The sequence below is a fragment of the Mus caroli genome, unplaced genomic scaffold, assembly GCF_978045245.1.
Source record: "Mus caroli unplaced genomic scaffold, Mus_caroli_1 scaffold_14, whole genome shotgun sequence".
Classification (NCBI taxonomy): Eukaryota; Metazoa; Chordata; class Mammalia; order Rodentia; family Muridae; genus Mus; species Mus caroli.
The window spans coordinates 736,983-755,196 of record NW_028227269.1 but is presented as its reverse complement, the minus strand read 5'-3'; the positions used below and the strand labels follow the sequence as shown (position 1 = coordinate 755,196).

Genomic DNA, 18,214 nt, shown 5'->3' with positions numbered 1-18,214 from the left:
CTTGATAAGGCTACAGATCTTCAGTTCAGGATAATGCCCATCAATGAGCAGCAACAGCCCAGGAGTCTTTGGCAGCCCCTCTGGAGCATCAGGGCTCTGGTTCCAATGCCTTTTCTTGCCAGAACACCCCGCCCTCCACAGTAATCCCTAGTCATCTTTGGCTTCATTGTAAATGTCATTTTTCATGAGTGCATTTCCTAGCTTGTCACCAAGATAAAGACAGACGATAAGGTAAAGACATAGCCAGGCGTGGTGCTGCACTTTAATCCCAGCACTTGAGAGGCAGAGGCAGGCGGATTTCTGAGTTCGAGGCCAGCCTGGTCTACAAAGTGAGTTCCAGGACAGCCAGGGCTATACAGAGAAACCCTGTCTCAAAAAACCAAAAAAAAAAAAAAAAGAAAGAAAGAAAAAAGGTAAAGACATCTTGTTACAGAATTAGTTTGCATATTAGGCCAAATATGAGACATTATTTTCCAAAGATTCAAAGTAAATAGGATAGTTATTCTGAGTACAATGGAACAATTGTGAAACTGATCAGAAACCGTGAAACTGGTTCATCAAGAAATTCTCAGGAGGTTTAAAGAAATCCCTAAGCTCCTTGGTATTTAGTTCAAAGAATGCCAAAGGCACACAGCTAAAGAATACGTAACACAAGGATGCTATTCTTTCAAGTACAATTTCAGACATCTTTAAAAGACATTTATCTAGTTGGTGAGATGGCCTGCCCTGGGACGCAAATGGTGAAAGGAGAGAAGTAACTCCCAAAAGTTATCTTCTGACCTCCCCATGGCATGGCATAGCATGCGCTCGTGCACATGCACACGCACACGCACTCACACACCCCTTCCATACGATAAGGAAGGAAGTAAATAAACAAGGCACTGCCCTGACACCAGGCAGATGGTGCACAATTAAAGTTAATTATGAACTGACATGTCACACCAGGCTCTTCACTTGTACTTCCTGAGGGTGCCGACCTTCCGGATACGCTCTATGTGCTCACACAGATCTCATTTTTTTTTTTTTTTTTGGTTTTTCATTTTGTCTTTTTGTTTCTTTTTTTCAGAACTGAGGCCCGAACCCAAGGCCTTGCACTTGCTAGGAAAGCCCTCTACCACTGAGCTAAATCCCCAACCCCCAGAATCACATATTTTTGAAATTTGGATAAATGGTCTGGGTATACTAGTCCCTCTGTAAAAGTTCTACTGTAACCAGAGATTCTAGGCAAAAGCCTAGGTTCCGGCAGCCACACCTGACTAGGCATGACCGCCTGCCAGAATAAACTGATTAAAGGGACAAGAGGTGGTGAAAATTGGAGAAGAGAGATGAATTCAAACGGCCACATTAGGACGAGAACAGATTTCAGTGACTGAGGCTGGAGAAACGGCTCAGAGGTAAGAGCACATGGTACTCTTGCAGAGGGCCAGGGTTTAATCCCAGTACCTGTATGGTAGCTCACAAGTATCTGTAAATCTAGTTTCAGGGGCACTAAAGAGGTTGATGAGAACCTTGGTCTTTGAACCAGAAAGAAGAAGTTGAGATAAAGATAAACATAATGGATGGAGGACAGGAAAGGACCTTTAGTGACTGCTTGACAGAGAGAGATGCTTCATAAAATGTCTGAGAAAGACAGAAGGAAACCCTGAAAGTCTTCCTGCTCTAACGATGACCTCTGGAAGGTTCCATTTATTGTGAGGAGTGGGTGCGGCTGCCGCCCCAAGATGGCGCCCAGGACAGCTGCCAGGTCTTATGACCTGCGCCTGACTTCCTCATTATCTCAGACTTAGCCACATCCCAGCCACCTGCACTGCGCAGATGCCATGCCTCGTCAGCTCACCTGAGGTGTCCTCACTTGCTGTGAACCTATGGACTGCTGTTACCTGACTGGGGTGATTGGGAGGAGTCAGTAGGGTATTTAAGGCGCGCCCCGGGGTTGTGCGAGGGATTTCAGTTCCTGCATTGCAATGCTAAGTGTTCCTGAATAGACCTGCTTGAAGAAGGACAAAGTGGTTGCCTCTTTCCTGCTGGTCGGGGTGCATGCGACAATTTATAAATATGAAGTGCATCAGCAAGAATGTGACTGATGAGGCGCTACCACAAACAGTGCAGGAGGCTGGTGGAGATGGATAGGCTAGGAAGCAAGAGTTCCTGGGCATTATGAAAAAGACCAGCCTCAGTGCTTCAAGTCCACTGCACACAGTCGTGACTAAACTTAATATCTGTGAAATCTGACTTCTGAGAACACAAATCCACTTCAGCTACAACTATCAATCTCATTTAGCCTTTTTGAAGTTTTCTTTGATATTATCATTCTTTGTAAAATCATCTACTAATTAATTTAATTATAGGAAGCTAAGCAAGAGTGCATTAGAATGGACAGAAGAGGTCTTTTGTTGCTGTGTTTTATGTTGTGTTTTCAAGACAGGGTTGCTCTGTGTATTCCTGGCTGTCCTAAGAACTCTCTCTGTAGACCAGGCTGGCCTTGTGCTCAAAGAGCCACCTGCCTCTGTCTCCTGGGTGCCGGGATCAAAAGTGTACGCCACCACTGCCCCAGTCAGAAGAGGTCTTAAAGTCTACCTGTGAAATATTCTTATATCATATTTGTCATGCATTTCCACAGAAGTACAGAAACAAAATGATTTGTTTATTTACTCATGGTAGGGGAAGTAGGAGACGAGATGAAAGAGAGATGTATATGTGCAGGTCATATATGTGCAGGACAAAGGGCAACTTGTAAGACCTGATTCTCTGCTTCCACATGGTACAGTTAGGAATCAAACTCAGGGGGCTGGTGAGATGGCACCCGACTGTTCTTCCAAAGGTCCTTAGTTCAAATCCCAGCAACCACATGGTGGCTCACAACCATCAGTAACAAGATCTGACTCCCTCTTCTGGTGTGTCTGAAGACAGCTACAGTGTACTTACATGTAATAAATAAATAAATCTTTTAAAAAAAAAAGGAATCAAACTCAGGTTATCAGGTTTAGTGGCAAGTACCTTCACCTGCTAATTTGGTTGTTCTTCAATAGCACCTGCTTTTAGTTGATATTTGAGTAATTTTTAAAAAAAATAATGTTACTGAAATTATTACTTGGGTGTATGTTTGTGTGTGTGTTTATGTTCATGCAGAGGTCAAAGGTCAATTCTTGTTTGAGACAGGGTCTCTCAATGGGGCCTGGAGCTTGCCAATTAGGCTAGACCAGGTGGTTAGTGAGCCCCAGGGAGCCACCTGTCTTGTTCTCTCTAACACAGGATTTGAAGTATGCATCACCGTACTCAGTGTGTTAACACAGTTTCTGGAACTCAAACTCATGTCCACAAGCTTGCAGAATAAGCACATTAGCAATTGAGCCATCCCTCCAGCTCCATTTTTCTCTGATAAAACCTATTAGGGGCAAGGGAAATGGCCCGTTGGTAAAACACTTGCCTTGTACACACGAGAACCTGATTTTGGATCCCAGTGCTTATGTAAAAATCTAGGAGTGGCAGACCACATATGTAACTCTAGAGGTGGTGGAGATGGGTGGCTCTGAAGCTCACTGGCTAGTTAGTCTAGCTAAATGGATTGCTCCAGGGTGAGAGACCTTGATCTAAAACCTTTTAATGTGGAAATTGATTGAGAAAGACATTCAACACTTACCTTTGCTTTCCATATTCATGCACATATATGTGCATGTCTCCCCCATACATACACACATACACACTGATAAGACACGTACGTGTACTATTTCTGAGTTCGAGGCCAGCCTGGTCTACAAAGTGAGTTCCATGACAGCCAGGGCTACACAGAGAAACCCTGCCTCGAAAAGCCAAAAAAAAAAAAAAAAAAAAGTTATTTTATTTTTTTATTTTATTTTTAATTTTTAATATTTTTATTACATATTTTCCTCAATTACATTTCCAATGCTATCCCAAAAGTCCCCCATAGCGCCCCCCACTTCCCTACCCACCCATTCCCATTCTTTTGGCCCTGGCATTCCCCTATATTGGGGCATATAAAGTTGGCAAGTCCAATGGGCCTCTCTTTCCAGTGATGGCTGACTAGGCCATCTTTCGATACATATGCAGCTAGAGACAAGAGCTCCGGGAGGGGTTCTGGTTAGTACATCATGTTGTTCCAACAATAGGGTTGCAGATCCCTTTAGCTCCTTGGGTACATTCTCTAGCTTCTCCATTGGGAGCCTGTGATACATCCAATAGCTGACTGTGAGCATCCACTCCTGTGTTTGCTAGGCCCCGGCATCGTCTCACAAGAGACAGCTATATTTGGGTCCTTTCAGCAAAATCTTGCTAGTGTATGCAATGGTGTCAGCGTTTAGAAGCTGATTATGGGATGGATCCCTGGATACGGCAGTCTCTAAATGGTCCATCCTTTCATCACAGCTACGAACTTTGTCTCTGTAACTCCTTCCCTGGGTGTTTTGTTCCCAATTCTAAGAAGGGGCACAGTGTCCACACTTTGGTCTTCATTCTACTTGAGTTTCATGCGTTTAGCAAATTGTATCTTGTATCTTGGGTATCCTAAGTTTTGGGCTAATATCCACTATCAGTGAATACATATTGTGTGAGTTCTTTTGTGATTGTGTTACCTCACTCAAGATGATGCCCTCCAGGTCCATCCATTTGGCTAGGAACTTCATAAATTCATTCTTTTTAATAGCTGAGTAGTACTCCATTGTGTAAATGTACCATAATTTCTGTATCCATTCCTCTGTTGAGGGACATCTGGGTTCTTTCCAGCTTCTGGCTATTATAAATAGGGCTGCTATGAACATAGTGGAGCATGTGTCCTTTTTACCGGTTGGGACATCTTCTGGATATATGCCCAGGAGAGGTATTGCTGGATCCTCCGGTAGTACTATGTCCAATTTTCTGAGGAACTGCCAGACTGATTTCCAGAGTGGTTGTACAAGCTTGCAATCCCACCAACAATGGAGGAGTGTTCCTCTTTCTCCACATCCTCGCCAGCATCTGCTGTCACCTGAATTTTTGATCTTAGCCATTCTGACTGGTGTAAGGTGGAATCTCAGGGTTGTTTTGATTTGCATTTCCCTGATGATTAAGGATGTTGAACATTTTTTCAGGTGCTTCTCTGCCATTCAGTATTCCTCAGGTGAGAATTCTTTGTTCAGTTCTGAGCCCCATTTTTTAATGGGGTTATTTGACTTTTTGGAGTCCACCTTCTTGAGTTCTTTATATATATTGGATATTAGTCCCTTATCTGATTGAGGATAGGTGAAGATCCTTTCCCAATCTGTTGGTGATTTTTTTGTCTTATTGATGGTGTCTTTTGCCTTGCAGAAGCTTTGCAGTTTCATGAGGTCCCACTTGTCAATTCTCGATCTTACAGCACAAACCATTGCTGTTCTATTCAAGAATTTTTCCCGTGTGCCCATATCTTCAAAGCTTTTCCCCACTTTCTCCTCTATAAGTTTCAGTGTCTCTGGTTTTATGTGAAGTTCCTTGATCCACTTAGACTTGACCTGAGTACAAGGAGATAGGAATGGATCGATTCACATTCTTCTACATGTTAACAACCAGTTGTGCCAGCACCATTTGTTGAAAATGCTGTCTTTCTTCCACTGGATGTTTTTAGCTCCCTTGTCGAAGATCAAGTGACCGTAGGTGTGTGGGTTCATTTCTGGGTCTTCAATTCTATTCCATTGGTCTATTTGTCTGTCACTATACCAGTACCATGCAGTTTTTATCACAATTGCTCTGTAGTAAAGCTTTAGGTCCGACATGGTGATTCCACCAGAGGTTCTTTTATCCTTGAGAAGAGTTTTTGCTATCCTAGGTTTTTTGTTATTCCAGATGAATTTGCAGATTGCACTTTCTAATTCGTTGAAGAATTGAGTTGGAATTTTGATGGGGATTGCATTGAATCTGTAGATTGCTTTTGGCAAGATAGCCATTTTTACAATGTTGATCCTGCCAATCCATGAGCATGGGAGATCTTTCCATCTTCTGAGATCTTCTATAATTTCTTTCTTCAGAGACTTGAAGTTTTTATTATACAGATCTTTCACTTCCTTAGTTAGAGTCACGCCAAGATATTTTATATTATTTGTGACTATTGAGAAGGGTGTTGTTTCCCTAATTTCTTTCTCAGCCTGTTTATTCTTTGTGTAGAGAAAGGCCATTGATTTGTTTGAGTTAATTTTATATCCAGCTACTTCACCGAAGCTGTTTATCAGGTTTAGGAGTTCTCTGGTGGAATTTTTAGGGTCATATATATACTATCATATCATCTGCAAAAAGTGATATTTTGACTTCATCTTTTCCAATTTGTATCCCTTTGATCTCCTTTTGTTGTCGAATTGTTCTGGCTAGGACTTCAAGTACAATGTTGAATAGGTATGGAGAAAGTGGACAGCCTTGTCTAGTCCCTGATTTTAGAGGGATTGCTTCAAGCTTCTCACCATTTACTTTGATGTTGGCTACTGGTTTGCTGTAGATTGCTTTTATCATGTTTAGGTATGGGCCTTGAATTCCTGATCTTTCCAAGACTTTTATCATGAATGGGTGTTGGATCTTGTCAAATGCTTTTTCCGCATCTAACGAGATGACCATGTGGTTTTTGTCTTTGAGTTTGTTTATATACTGGATTACGTTGATGGATTTCCATATATTGAACCATCCCTGCATCCCTGGGATGAAACCTACTTGGTCAGGATGGATGATTGTTTTGATGTGTTCTTGGATTCGGTTAGCAAGAACTTTATTGAGGATTTTTGCATCAATATTCATAAGGGATATTGGTCTGAAGTTTTCTATCTTTGTTGGGTCTTTTTGTGGTTTAGGTATCAGAGTAATTGTGGCTTCATAGAATGAGTTGGGTAGAGTACCTTCTGTTTCTATTTTGTGGAATAGTTTGTGAAGAACTGGGATTAGATCTTCTTTGAAGGTCTGATAGAACTCTGCACTAAACCCATCTGGTCCTGGGCTTTTTTTAGTTGGGAGACTATTAATGACTGCTTCTATTTCTTTGGGGGATATAGGGCTGTTTAGATCATTAACCTGATCTTGATTCAACTTTGGTACCTGGTATCTGTCTAGGAACTTCTCCATTTCATCCAGGTTCTCCAGTTTTGTTGAGTATAGCCTTTGGTAGAAGGATCTGATGGTGTTTTGGATGTCTTCAGGATCTGTTGTTATGTCTCCTTTTTCATTTCTGATTTTGTTAATTAGGATGCTTTCCCTGTGCCCTCTAGTGAGTCTGGCTAAGGGTTTATCTATCTTGCTGATTTTCTCAAAGAACCAGCTCCTTGATTGGTTGATTCTTTGAATAGTTCTTCTTGTTTCCACTTGGTTGATTTCGCCCCTGAGTTTGATTATTTCCCGCCGTCTACTCCTCTTGGGTGAATTTGCTTCCTTTTGTTCTAGTGCTTTTAGGTATGTTGTCAAGCTGCTAATGTGTGCTCTCTCTAGTTTCCTTTTGGAGGCACTCAGAGCTATGAGTTTTCCTCTTAGAAATGCTTTCATTGCGTCCCATAAGTTTGGGTATGTTGTGGCTTCATTTTCATTGAACTCTAAAAAGTCCTTAATTTCTTTCTTTATTCCTTCCTTGACCAAGGTATCATTGAGAAGAGTGTTGTTCAGTTTCCACGTGAAGGTTGGCTTTCTATTATTTATTTTGTTATTGAAGATCAGCCTTAGTCCATGGTGATCTGATAGGATGCATGGGACAATTTCAATATTTTTGTATCTGTTGAGGCCTGTTTTGTGACCAATTATGTAGTCAATTATGGAGAAGGTACCATGAGGTGCTGAGAAGGTATATCCTTTTGTTTTAGAATAGAATGTCCTGTAGATATCTGCCAGATCCATTTGATTCATAATTTCTGTTAGTTTCACTGTGTCCCTGTTTAGTTTCTGTTTCCATGATCTGTCCAGTGGTGAAAGTGGTGTGTTGAAGTCTCCCACTATTATTGTATGAGGTGCAATGTGTGCTTTGAGATTTACTAAAGTTTCTTTAATGAATGTGGCTGCCTTTGTATTTGGAGCATAGATATTCAGGATTGATAGTTCCTCTTGGAGGATTTTACCTTTGATGAGTATGAAGTGTCCCTCCCTGCCTTTTTTAATGACTTTGGGTTGGAAGTCAATCTTATCAGATATTAGAATGGCTACTCCAGCTTGTTTCTTCATACCATTTGCTTGGAAAATTGTTTTCCAGCCTTTCATTCTGAGGTAGTGTCTATCTTTTTCTCTGAGATGAGTTTCCTGTAAGCAGCAAAATGTTGGGTCTTGTTTGTGTAGCCAGTTTGTTAGTCTATGTCTTTTTATCGGGGAGTTGAGTCCATTGATATTAAGAGATATTAAGGAAAAGTAATTGTTGTTTCCTGTTATTTTTGTTGTTAAAGTTGGCATTCTGTTCATGTGGCTGTCTTCTTTTAGGTTTGTTGAGGGATTACCTTCTTGTTGTTTCTAGGGCGTGGTTCCTGTCTTTGTATTGGTTTTTTTCTGTTATTATCCTTTGAAGGGCTGGATTCGTGGAGAGATAATGTGTGAATTTGGTTTTGTCGTGGAATACTTTGGTTTCTCCATCTATGTTAATTGAGAGTTTGGCTGGGTATAGTAGCCTGGGCTGGAATTTGTGTTCTTTTAGTGTCTGTATACCATCCGTCCAGGATCTTCTGGCTTTCATAGTCTCTGGTGAAAAATCTGGTGTAATTCTGATAGGCTTGCCTTTATATGTTACTTGGCCTTTTTCTCTTACTGCTTTTAGTATTCTATCTTTATTTAGAGCATTTGTTGTTCTGATTATTATGTGTCGGGAGGTATTTCTTTTCTGGTCCAGTCTATTTGGAGTTCTGTAGGCTTCTTGTATGTTCATGGGCATCTCTTTCTTTAGATTTGGGAAGTTTTCTTCTATAATTTTGTTGAAGATGTTTGCTGGTCCTTTGAGTTGAAAATCTTCATTCTCATCCACTCCTATTATCCATAGGTTTGGTCTTCTCATTGTGTCCTGTATTTCTTGGATGTTTTGAGTTAGGATCTTTTTGCATTTTACATTTTCCTTGATTGTTGTGCCGATGTTCTCTATGGAATCTTCTGCACCTGAGATTCTCTCTTCCATCTCTTGTATTCTGTTGCTGATGCTCGTATCTATGGTTCCAGATTTCTTTCCTAGGGTTTCTATCTCCAGTGTTGCCTCATTTTGGGTTTTCTTTATTGTGTCTACTTCCCTTTTTAGGTCTAGTATGGTTTTGTTCATTTCCATCATCTGTTTGGATGTGTTTTCCTGTTTTTCATTAAGGACTTCTACCTGTTTGATTAGGTTATCCTGTTTTTCTTTAAGGATTTGTAACTCTTTAGCAGTGTTCTCCTGCAATTCTTTAAGGGATTTTTGTGCTTCCTCTTTAATGTCTTCTACCTGTTTACCAGTGTTCCTTTGTATTTCTTTAAGTGTGTTATTAAAGTCCTTCTTGAAGTCCTCTACCATCATCAGGAGATATGCTTTTAGATCCGTGTCTAGCTTTTCCGGTGTGTTGGGGTGCCCTGGACTGGGCGAAGTGGGAGTGCTGGGTTCTGATGATGGTGAGTGGTCTTGGTTTCTGTTAGTAAGATTATTACGTTTACCTTTCACCATCTGGTAATCTTTGGGGTTAGTTGTTGTCGATGTCACTGTTTAAAGATTGGAGCAGAAGCTGTGTTCCACTCACCAGCAGTCTCAAAATCCTGTGGCGGGGGTCGTGGGTAGCTGGCGGTACGCCGGAAGAGGCCTGTGGTCCTACTCAGGCCGGTTTTCTGCTTCCCTAACTAATGCAGTCTCAGTTCCCGCGCGCAATTGGATTGGAGCAGAAGCTGTGTTCCACTCACCAGAAGTCTTAAGATCCTGTGGCGGGTGTTGTGGGTAGCTGGCGAGTGTCAGCCGACCCTGCGCCTAGCTACCCCGGTGCTTTTCTGACCGGAAGAGGCTTGTGGCCCTACGTAGGCCGGATTTCTGCCTCCCCAACCAAAGCAGTCTCAGGTCCCGCGTGATTGGACTGGAGCAGAAGCTGTGTTCCACTCACCAGCAGTCTCAAAATCCTGTGGCGGGGGTTGTGGGTAGCTGGCGGGTGTCAGCCGACCCTTGCGCTCTAGCTACCCCGGTGCTGTTCAGGCCGGAAGAAAAAAGTTTTTTTAAATAAGCACATACTCTGAAATTTGACTATATAGTAATGCTGTTTTAATGCTGTTTTGTCTTAAAGCCTTTCTTACTTATTAAAAAAGAGAGAAAAAAATAAATGAGAAAAATTATGTCCAGATTCACTTGTAAACAGTGCCAAACCCTAACAAAATATTACCAGGCAAAATTCAACTGTGCTTTGGATAACCAACCCAGGTTTGTTCAGGAAGGAAAGAGTGACTTTTAAAAACAGGCCTGGGAATGTAGCCCAGTGGTAGAGTGCTTGCCTCAGATGTGGGAGGCTCTGGATTTAATCCCTAGCATCATAACACACAGATAACCCCAACTAACATAATTCACTATATCAATTAATGAGGAAAAAGAAACTCATACAATCATCTCAAAATAAAAAAAAATTGGATAAAACTCTGCCTGTGTTCATTACCAAAATAAATCAGTCTTTGAAAACAGAAATAAAAAGGAAGCTGATTAGCTTGATTAAATCTATAAAACCAAATTCACCTCTCCCACATGACAGCTACTAGTATTCTCCCTGAGATTAATATAGTACAAGAATGCCTATTACAGGCCTTCTCTTCAGTCCTGTGTGGGGGATTCCACTTATCAGAGTAAAACCTTTTCCTCTCCAAAAAGCACAATTAATTCTGAAAGTCTAAAAGATGGAAACAAAGTCACCATTATTTGTATATTATAAAATTATTTATAGAAAATTCTAAATAAATTGAATACAAATTGTTAGAAGCAATGAGTATGTTAAGAAAGGTAAATACACAGCCGGGCGGTGGTGGCACACGCACGCCTTTAATCCCAGCACTTGGGAGGCAGAGGCAGGCAGATTTCTGAGTTCGAGGCCAGCCTGGTCTACAAAGTGAGTTCCAGGACAGCCAGGGCTACACAGAGGGGTTTGTCTCAAAATACCCCCCCCAAAAAAAGAAAAGAAAAAAGAAAGAAAGGTAAATACACAGTGCACCAAATACAAACACCAGTAATATTCCACACACTATAATCAACAGCTAAGAAACAGTTCAAAACAGAGCCCACTGGCATGATAACACATTTCCTAAATTCACAGGGATTATATACTTTAAGCAGTAGAATTTTATGAAATACTAAATATGTCTTAGAATTTTGTAGGAAAAAAGTCTCTATTTGTAACTACAGTAAAATATGTCAGTTCCATAGGAGGCAATCTAGTCAGGTGTACACTGCAATCCCTGTACTCAGAAGGCTAAGGCTAGCCTGGGCCAAGAGAGAGCTTATGGTCAGGTTGGACTACACAGTGAGATGCTGTCTCAAAAGACAAAAACACAACACAGAAACCAATATAACAAATATAACACCTTTTCTAGCTCCAAACTATAAACTTTATTTACAGACATTTAAGTGAATGTGAAGAAGAGACCATGTTTGTGAAATAGAAAATTTAATATTGTAAAAATGTCAGTTCTTGGGGCTGGAGAGATGGCTCAAAGGTTAAGAGCACCGATTGCTCTTCCGAAGGTCCTGAGTTCATATCCCAGCAACTACTTGATGGTTCACAACCATCCATAATGAGACCTGATGCCCTCTTCTGGTGTGTCTGAAGACAGCTACAGTGTACTTACAGATAATAATAAATAAATAAAAATCTAAAAATAATAGTGAAAAAAGTCCATTTTCTCAAATTTGATCTTTGGGTTCAATAAATCAGTAAAAAAAAACCCCAAAATTTCATGAATCCAATAAGCTGATTCCAAAATTTGTAAGAAACTGGAAAAAATAAGACAGAGAAAACTTAAGACATTCCTGAAAAATATCACTATGTCTCTATGGTAACTGAGATAGGTGATTTTGGCAAAGGGATAGTCAATTGGGCCAAAGAACAGGATAAAGATTCAGCCTGTGTCCATTTGGAAATAAAGTTTTCCTTGTTTATGCAGGATCAGAGGTTGAACCCAGAGCCTGTGCATGCAATGTGAGCACTGGACTCTGGAAATTTTAATTTTGACAATGATACCACAAATAATAGGCCATAAAGGAAATGATGTATTAGCTATTAGCTCCCTCCCCCAAAAAGGAATTTGGAAACAAGTTCAAATGTAGACTGGTGTGTGTGTGTGTGTATGTGTGTGCATGTGTGTGCTTCGACATCATACCATACAACAACAACCCACTGTATATGAACTGACAACATGTAGAAGAAATGGCTCACAACTTGAAGTGACGTCAGTGTACTAAAGAGCGACCACAAGCTGCTGCACGGGGCTGCCCTTTGTCATTTCATGCCTTTAAATTTGAACAGATAAAATTCAATAGATTTTCATTCCCATGCCATGTGAATGTCTAAGTGCCCGGGTGTGTCATTGCTAGAGAAGACATGGTGGCCACAGTGAAGGAAAAGAAGGACACAGACAGTGGCAGACAACCTAATTCCATGCCACCATAATCGTTCTTTGGGGTACTCCTGTTTCAGGAGGCTGCCGTGGCATGTTGGCTTGAGGAATGCAGAGCAAGGGCACAGAGATTTATGAAGTTAGAGTTCCCATCAGAAAGCCACGATTCAGCACAGTCCATGCAGTGGATACTTACACTAGATGTGCAAGGTCAAGTGGTTTCTCTGGTTGCTCAGGAAAAACAGGATGTGGGGGTTCTCTGGAGGGTACACATCCCAAAGATTTACTAATTGCATGGCTCAGCTTCTTTGCAGGGGATTTCTGTGTCAAAGGAGAAAATAAGGAAATAAGACCTTTCAGAAGAACTCAGTGACAGGAGTATGGGAAATATCTTTTCAAGCACCAATCAGATTTCACTGTGGTCAATGTTACTGGGCCTTGAGGAAAGGAAGCAGCAGTGCTCTCGATCTCGATGCCTTCTGTGCTTCTTCATTCCTATAGTTCCTCCCTTCCTTCTACCATAGAGTCGTAATATCAAGTTGTGGGGGTAAAGAGACATGTTCAACTTCCTCTGGTCATCTCTACATACTGAGAATTTCCCTTTCATAGACTTCTGGGTCATTTCTGGTAAGATATTAGGTGATTCCCTACTGGAATTTTTTTGGTGGGTACAATACAAAAGACTAAAACAATGCAGAGAGCACACAGATTGTATATGCTGGCAAATCAACTGCCTAAGACATACCCCTAAATGCCAGAATATTCCCATGGCAGACCAGGCACTGTGGTGCAAGTCCGTAATCCCAGCACTTAGGAGGTAGAGGCAGCAGGCTCAAGAGTTCAAGGTCATCTATAACTACCCAGTGAATTTGATGCTAGCCTGAGTGGCGTACGTCCCTGTCTTGAAACAAGGAGAAAAGAGTGAGGAAGACCATCTAGCATTACTGGTCTATCTGTGCAAATGGATTTAAATAAATATAAGTCCATATACAAGCAGTCAGCATTAGGCCTGTCAGCATAAATGATGACATACTACAAGGTTTAAAAAAAAGTTGGAGTTCTAATAATTTCCCTGGAAAGCAGAAACACCAGTCCTCAATTTTAGTTCACTAAAATTGTAAACAACTATTTTATTACCTTTAAAGACTGTCCAGATGCTGAGTAAAGTCCACAGTTACACTGACCCTATTCTACACTCCCTCTATTCTACAGCCCCACTCAGACGGCCTCCCGCATTTTTTTTTTTAAAAGATGACAAGTAAACCCAGGGTTTCATGCTTCTGAGTTACACACATGTACCACCTCTAAAAATCGCAGAGATGCTCTTTATAAATACTGTATCACTGAATGCTATCCATCCAATTCCCTTTAAGTAACAGTGCTGTATGAGATTTTGGCAGGATATTAATGAAAAAATAAGTTTGAATATTGAGGTCTGCCGTCTATACGATTTATTATGAAGTGCAACACTCTGGACAGAAAGCATAACTTGTGTGCTGCCACGCGTCTCATCAATACTGCATCCCCACTTATTATTTATTAGGCAGTACCCACAATGGAGCTCAAACTGGCCTGCAAACTTGCAATCTTGCTGCCTCAGCCTCAAATGTTGGGCTTATAGGTATTCATCACCATTAAACTTTTATATTCTGCTTGCTGTAGTATTTTAACAACACATAAACACAAATCTGCTTTCCATTGAGACCACACAGGCAAAGTCAAATTACATATAGCAAACCCCAGCAGGAATTCTTGCCCCCAGCTGTTCTCTACTTCTTTCTCTTTGCCCAACAAGTAGCTACGAAGTGACACAGACTCTCCCCTCTAATCCAAAACAGCTCCTAGACAGCAAGACCCTCTCACTAAGTCCCTCTCACAGGCTGACAAGCTAAGAGCTAAGGAAGCCAGGTGGGGGTGGTATACGCCTTAAATCCTAGCCCTCAGGGTCAGTGTTAAGGCAGGTAGATCTCTGAGTTTGAGCTCAGCCTGGTCTACAGAGCAAGCTCCAGGATAGCTGGGGCTACACAGAGAAGCCTGTCTTGGGGGAAAAACAGTAAAGAAATGCTGCCATGTTCCACATGAGCACATGTATTCCCAGCCTGCATCTCTCTTATGTCCTACCTCCAAGGAGCACAGCAATGCATACCATGTCCCGTAGGTCTAGAGACCTGAGTACAAGCCTTTTTCCAGGCCTATCCCTTCCTACCAGTCTTACGTAAGTGTCTAAGACACTGGAGTACCTTTCCTCTGTGAAGATTTTCACAGTGCTCCATTGGTCAGTGATGGCTCTCCGCTACCCATGGCCCTGTGTGTATGTCCACCATCACAGTGACCAGGTTACAGTATTGAATTCCTTTTTCATCTTTGTTAGACTCTTGCTTCTGAAGGGACCAGCTATGTCTTATTCATCTTTGCATTTACAGAGCCTATTCTTAGGACAGAACATGTTACTTGAACATAATTTTTTAGCTTTATTTTCAGGGTTGTGTGTGTGTGTGTGTGTGTATGTGTGTATTACAAGTAAAAAACAACCAATGGAAATTAAAAAAAAAAAAAGCCAGTAGCTTAATTCACCTTTACAACTAATCTCTGTAATTTCTTACTCTGCTGCTATACCAAAGAACTACCTGCATTCATTCATGCAGTAGAGATGAAGCAGATTTACCTTACCTCCATATTGAACACTAACGGCCATGAAATCACACGCTTAATAAACATTAAAATAAAGTACATGACTATTGAAATGTGCCTGTATTTGTAATCCTTAATAATCTTAGCAGTGTTAAAAATATTGTTTAAAAATATTGCTTTGAGTCAAGGGTTAAGAAGTATATCCAATTTTGCACAGGCCAGATAAAGGTACTTGCCATCATTCCTGAAGTCCTATGTGGGATACGCAGTGGGCAGACGGGAGAAGAGACTGACTTCCATAGTTGTTCTTTGACCTCCACATACATACCACAAACTCTGCATCCCTCATACAAGTAAATAAATAAATGCTAATAAAAAAGATAGCATCCAGTTTTAGACCTCAAAATCAGGCATAGGACTAGGGCCATAGCTTAGTCTGCAAAATGTTTGGCCACCATGCACAAAGCCCTGGGTTTGACCCCAGTACCACATAAACTACAGTGGTATTTCTGTAATCCCAGCACTCAGAAGGTATGAGTAAGAGGATCAGAAGTTTAAGGTCATTCTTGGTTACATATCAAGTTCAAGAGGGTATAGAGTATGTAATATACTTTCAAAATCCATAAAGCTATACAAGTTATCATATCCATCTATCAAGTATTCTTCCTGAGAAACAACATGACAGTCACTTTGAAGGTTTATGTAGGTCCTCCCTTGTCCCCCTCACATCAAACCTCCTTTTGTCCTGGTAGGCACTCACATGGATTTTGTATTAATGATTTCCTTAGCTTTATTATTTCCACAATTATGTACAATGATACACTGTTCAGCAATGTTTAAAACTTACAGGAGCTAAAACTTACAGGGGCTAAATATGTATGCATACACATTCAGCAGCTTGCTTCTTTCCCAATAATTGTGAAAATTTATCTATTGCAATTCACACATCTTCTTCACTTTCCAGTGGAACTTCCCTGCATAGTTTGTTACAATTTAGATATCCACGCCGCCGCTGCTGAGGAACACTTGGTTGGTTCCCATTTGGTCCTATCATTCACAATCTTGCTGCTAAGTTTTCTATCTCATGATGCTTGGTGGCCACATGTAAGAATTTCATAAGACTGGGGCTACTCGCTTGTAAGGCTGCGTACATTTCAGTTGTGGTAACTACTGCCAACTCATTTGCTCTGCAAATTGATTATGCTAATTTCTCATCAGCTGCGTGGAAGAGTGCCTGAACCTCCACGTTCTCGCCAACCCTTGTCACTGCCAGACACGTCAACATTTGCTAGCCCTGTGGGTAATGAATGATGCTGTAATTTCAACTTGAGATTTCCTCAGAACTAAAATGCCTGGGTATCTTTTTCTTTATTTGTAGGGTATTCATGCTTCTCTGAAATATCTGTCCCCACTGTCTTGAGCATTGATAAGAAGCCAGTTTAGGAACTAGAAACTGGAGGAGATTGTTTTCTATTATTGGTTTGCTTTCTTTCCCACCCCACACCCCATCTCTTGTGACAGGATAGCATGTAGCCCAGGCTATTCTCAAACTCATTACATAGCTGAGGATGGCTCGGCTCTGATCATGAGGTCCTGCTGCCTTCCCAAATCTAGAACTATGCTACCTAGCCTGGCTCTTATTGGCTTACAGCAATTCTATTTTTGTATTTTAAATATAAGAAAGTTATATTGTATAATCTCTCCTTTAGTATAGTTTCTCACTGTATTGTAGTTTTGATGAACAACTATCTTTAAATATTAGCCATCCCAATTTAGTATTCTAATATCTTCCTATTTTGTACCTTTTATATGTTAAAATTTCCCTCTCAGACCACAAAAGTATCTCCCCAAGTCGTTTTATGAAGTCTTGTAATTCAGAGCTAGAGAGAAAGCCCAGCAGGAGCAGTACAGATGCAGCATGACGATGTGAATCTGATCTCAGAACTAGCATAAAACTGGAAGGAGAGAACCAACTCCCAGCTGTAAAGAACCTACGAGTTCTTATATCTATCTCTAGCCATTTTTCAAAATAAAGTTTTGTGCCCAGTAACCCTGGAATTTAAATGTGATAAAAGGATGTAACACAAAATTTACCATGGTATTATTTATTTGTATTTGTGTGTGTGTGTGTGTGTGTGTGTGTACATTTGCACAGGTCCCTGCAGAATCCAGCAGAGGGCAATAGAGCTTTCTGGAGCTGGAGTTACAGACAGTTGTGAGATGCCCAACATGAATGCTGGGAACTGAACTCAGATCCAATGCAGCAGCATGTGCTCTTGACCACTGAGCCACCCTACCAGTACCTCCTGCTCATTTTTCAATTACATATTTGAGGAGCTACTTCTATGAGACAGGCTACTTGTATGTGTTTTCCAGCATTCCATAAAGGGCTTCTTTACGTTATTATTCAAAGCTTGATTATTTAATTTACCCTTGATATACACCAGTTCATATATTTTTAGCTTTCTTACCCCAATGCTTTTTTTCATTCTGACGATTTATCCAGAAAATGTCTCTAGTTTTCTACAATGTCAGCACCAATGTTATTGTTTTTTTCCATTTGAAACACCTTCTATTTCCCTTTTTTACTGTTTAGTAGGCTGTGAGTTAGTAAAGTGCTGTACCGTAAGATTTTTCTCACAGTTGCATTCATGCTTAAATTTTCAATGCATTTTGTAAAATTTTCATCTAAGGTTTTTGAGCCAATTATATGGATTCTATCCATCTTACCATAAGGCTATGTTAAATTATAATACTAAGTCCTTAATTACTAGAATAGAAAAACAAGTGTGGTCATGATGTATCTTTTGTGAACACTGTTGATTTCTCTCCCACTATTTTGGTTGGATTTCATGATGGCCATGTGTGGAAGTGGCTTGTCATGCTCATTTTGGGGGGCGGGGGGCATGGAAGATGATGATTTTCTAACTTGTCAGTATCAATATAATTAAAGCCTAAAAAATAAAGTAGAGGCCGGGCCTGGTGGTGCACACCTTTAATTCCAGCACTCAGGAGGCAGAGGCAGGCGGATTTCTGAGTTTGAGGCCAGCCTGGTCCACAAAGTGAGTTCCAGGAC

At 40.8% G+C, this 18,214-nt stretch overlaps 1 protein-coding gene across 13 annotated transcripts in view; it reads right to left on the bottom strand.

Annotated features, from left to right (window-relative positions):
• Positions 1-18,214, bottom strand: part of Dtnb (dystrobrevin beta) — a 207,155-nt gene that overhangs the window by 83,614 nt on the left and 105,327 nt on the right. For all 13 annotated transcript variants that reach the window (XR_015045156.1, XR_015045155.1, XR_015045158.1 and 10 more), the window contains exon 9: positions 12,704-12,828. Coding sequence is in view for 9 of the 13 variants with exons in the window: in XM_085830168.1 (XP_085686294.1) it covers positions 12,704-12,828 (125 nt within the window). In the remaining 4 variants the exon portion in view is untranslated. The remainder of the gene's footprint in view (positions 1-12,703; positions 12,829-18,214) is intronic.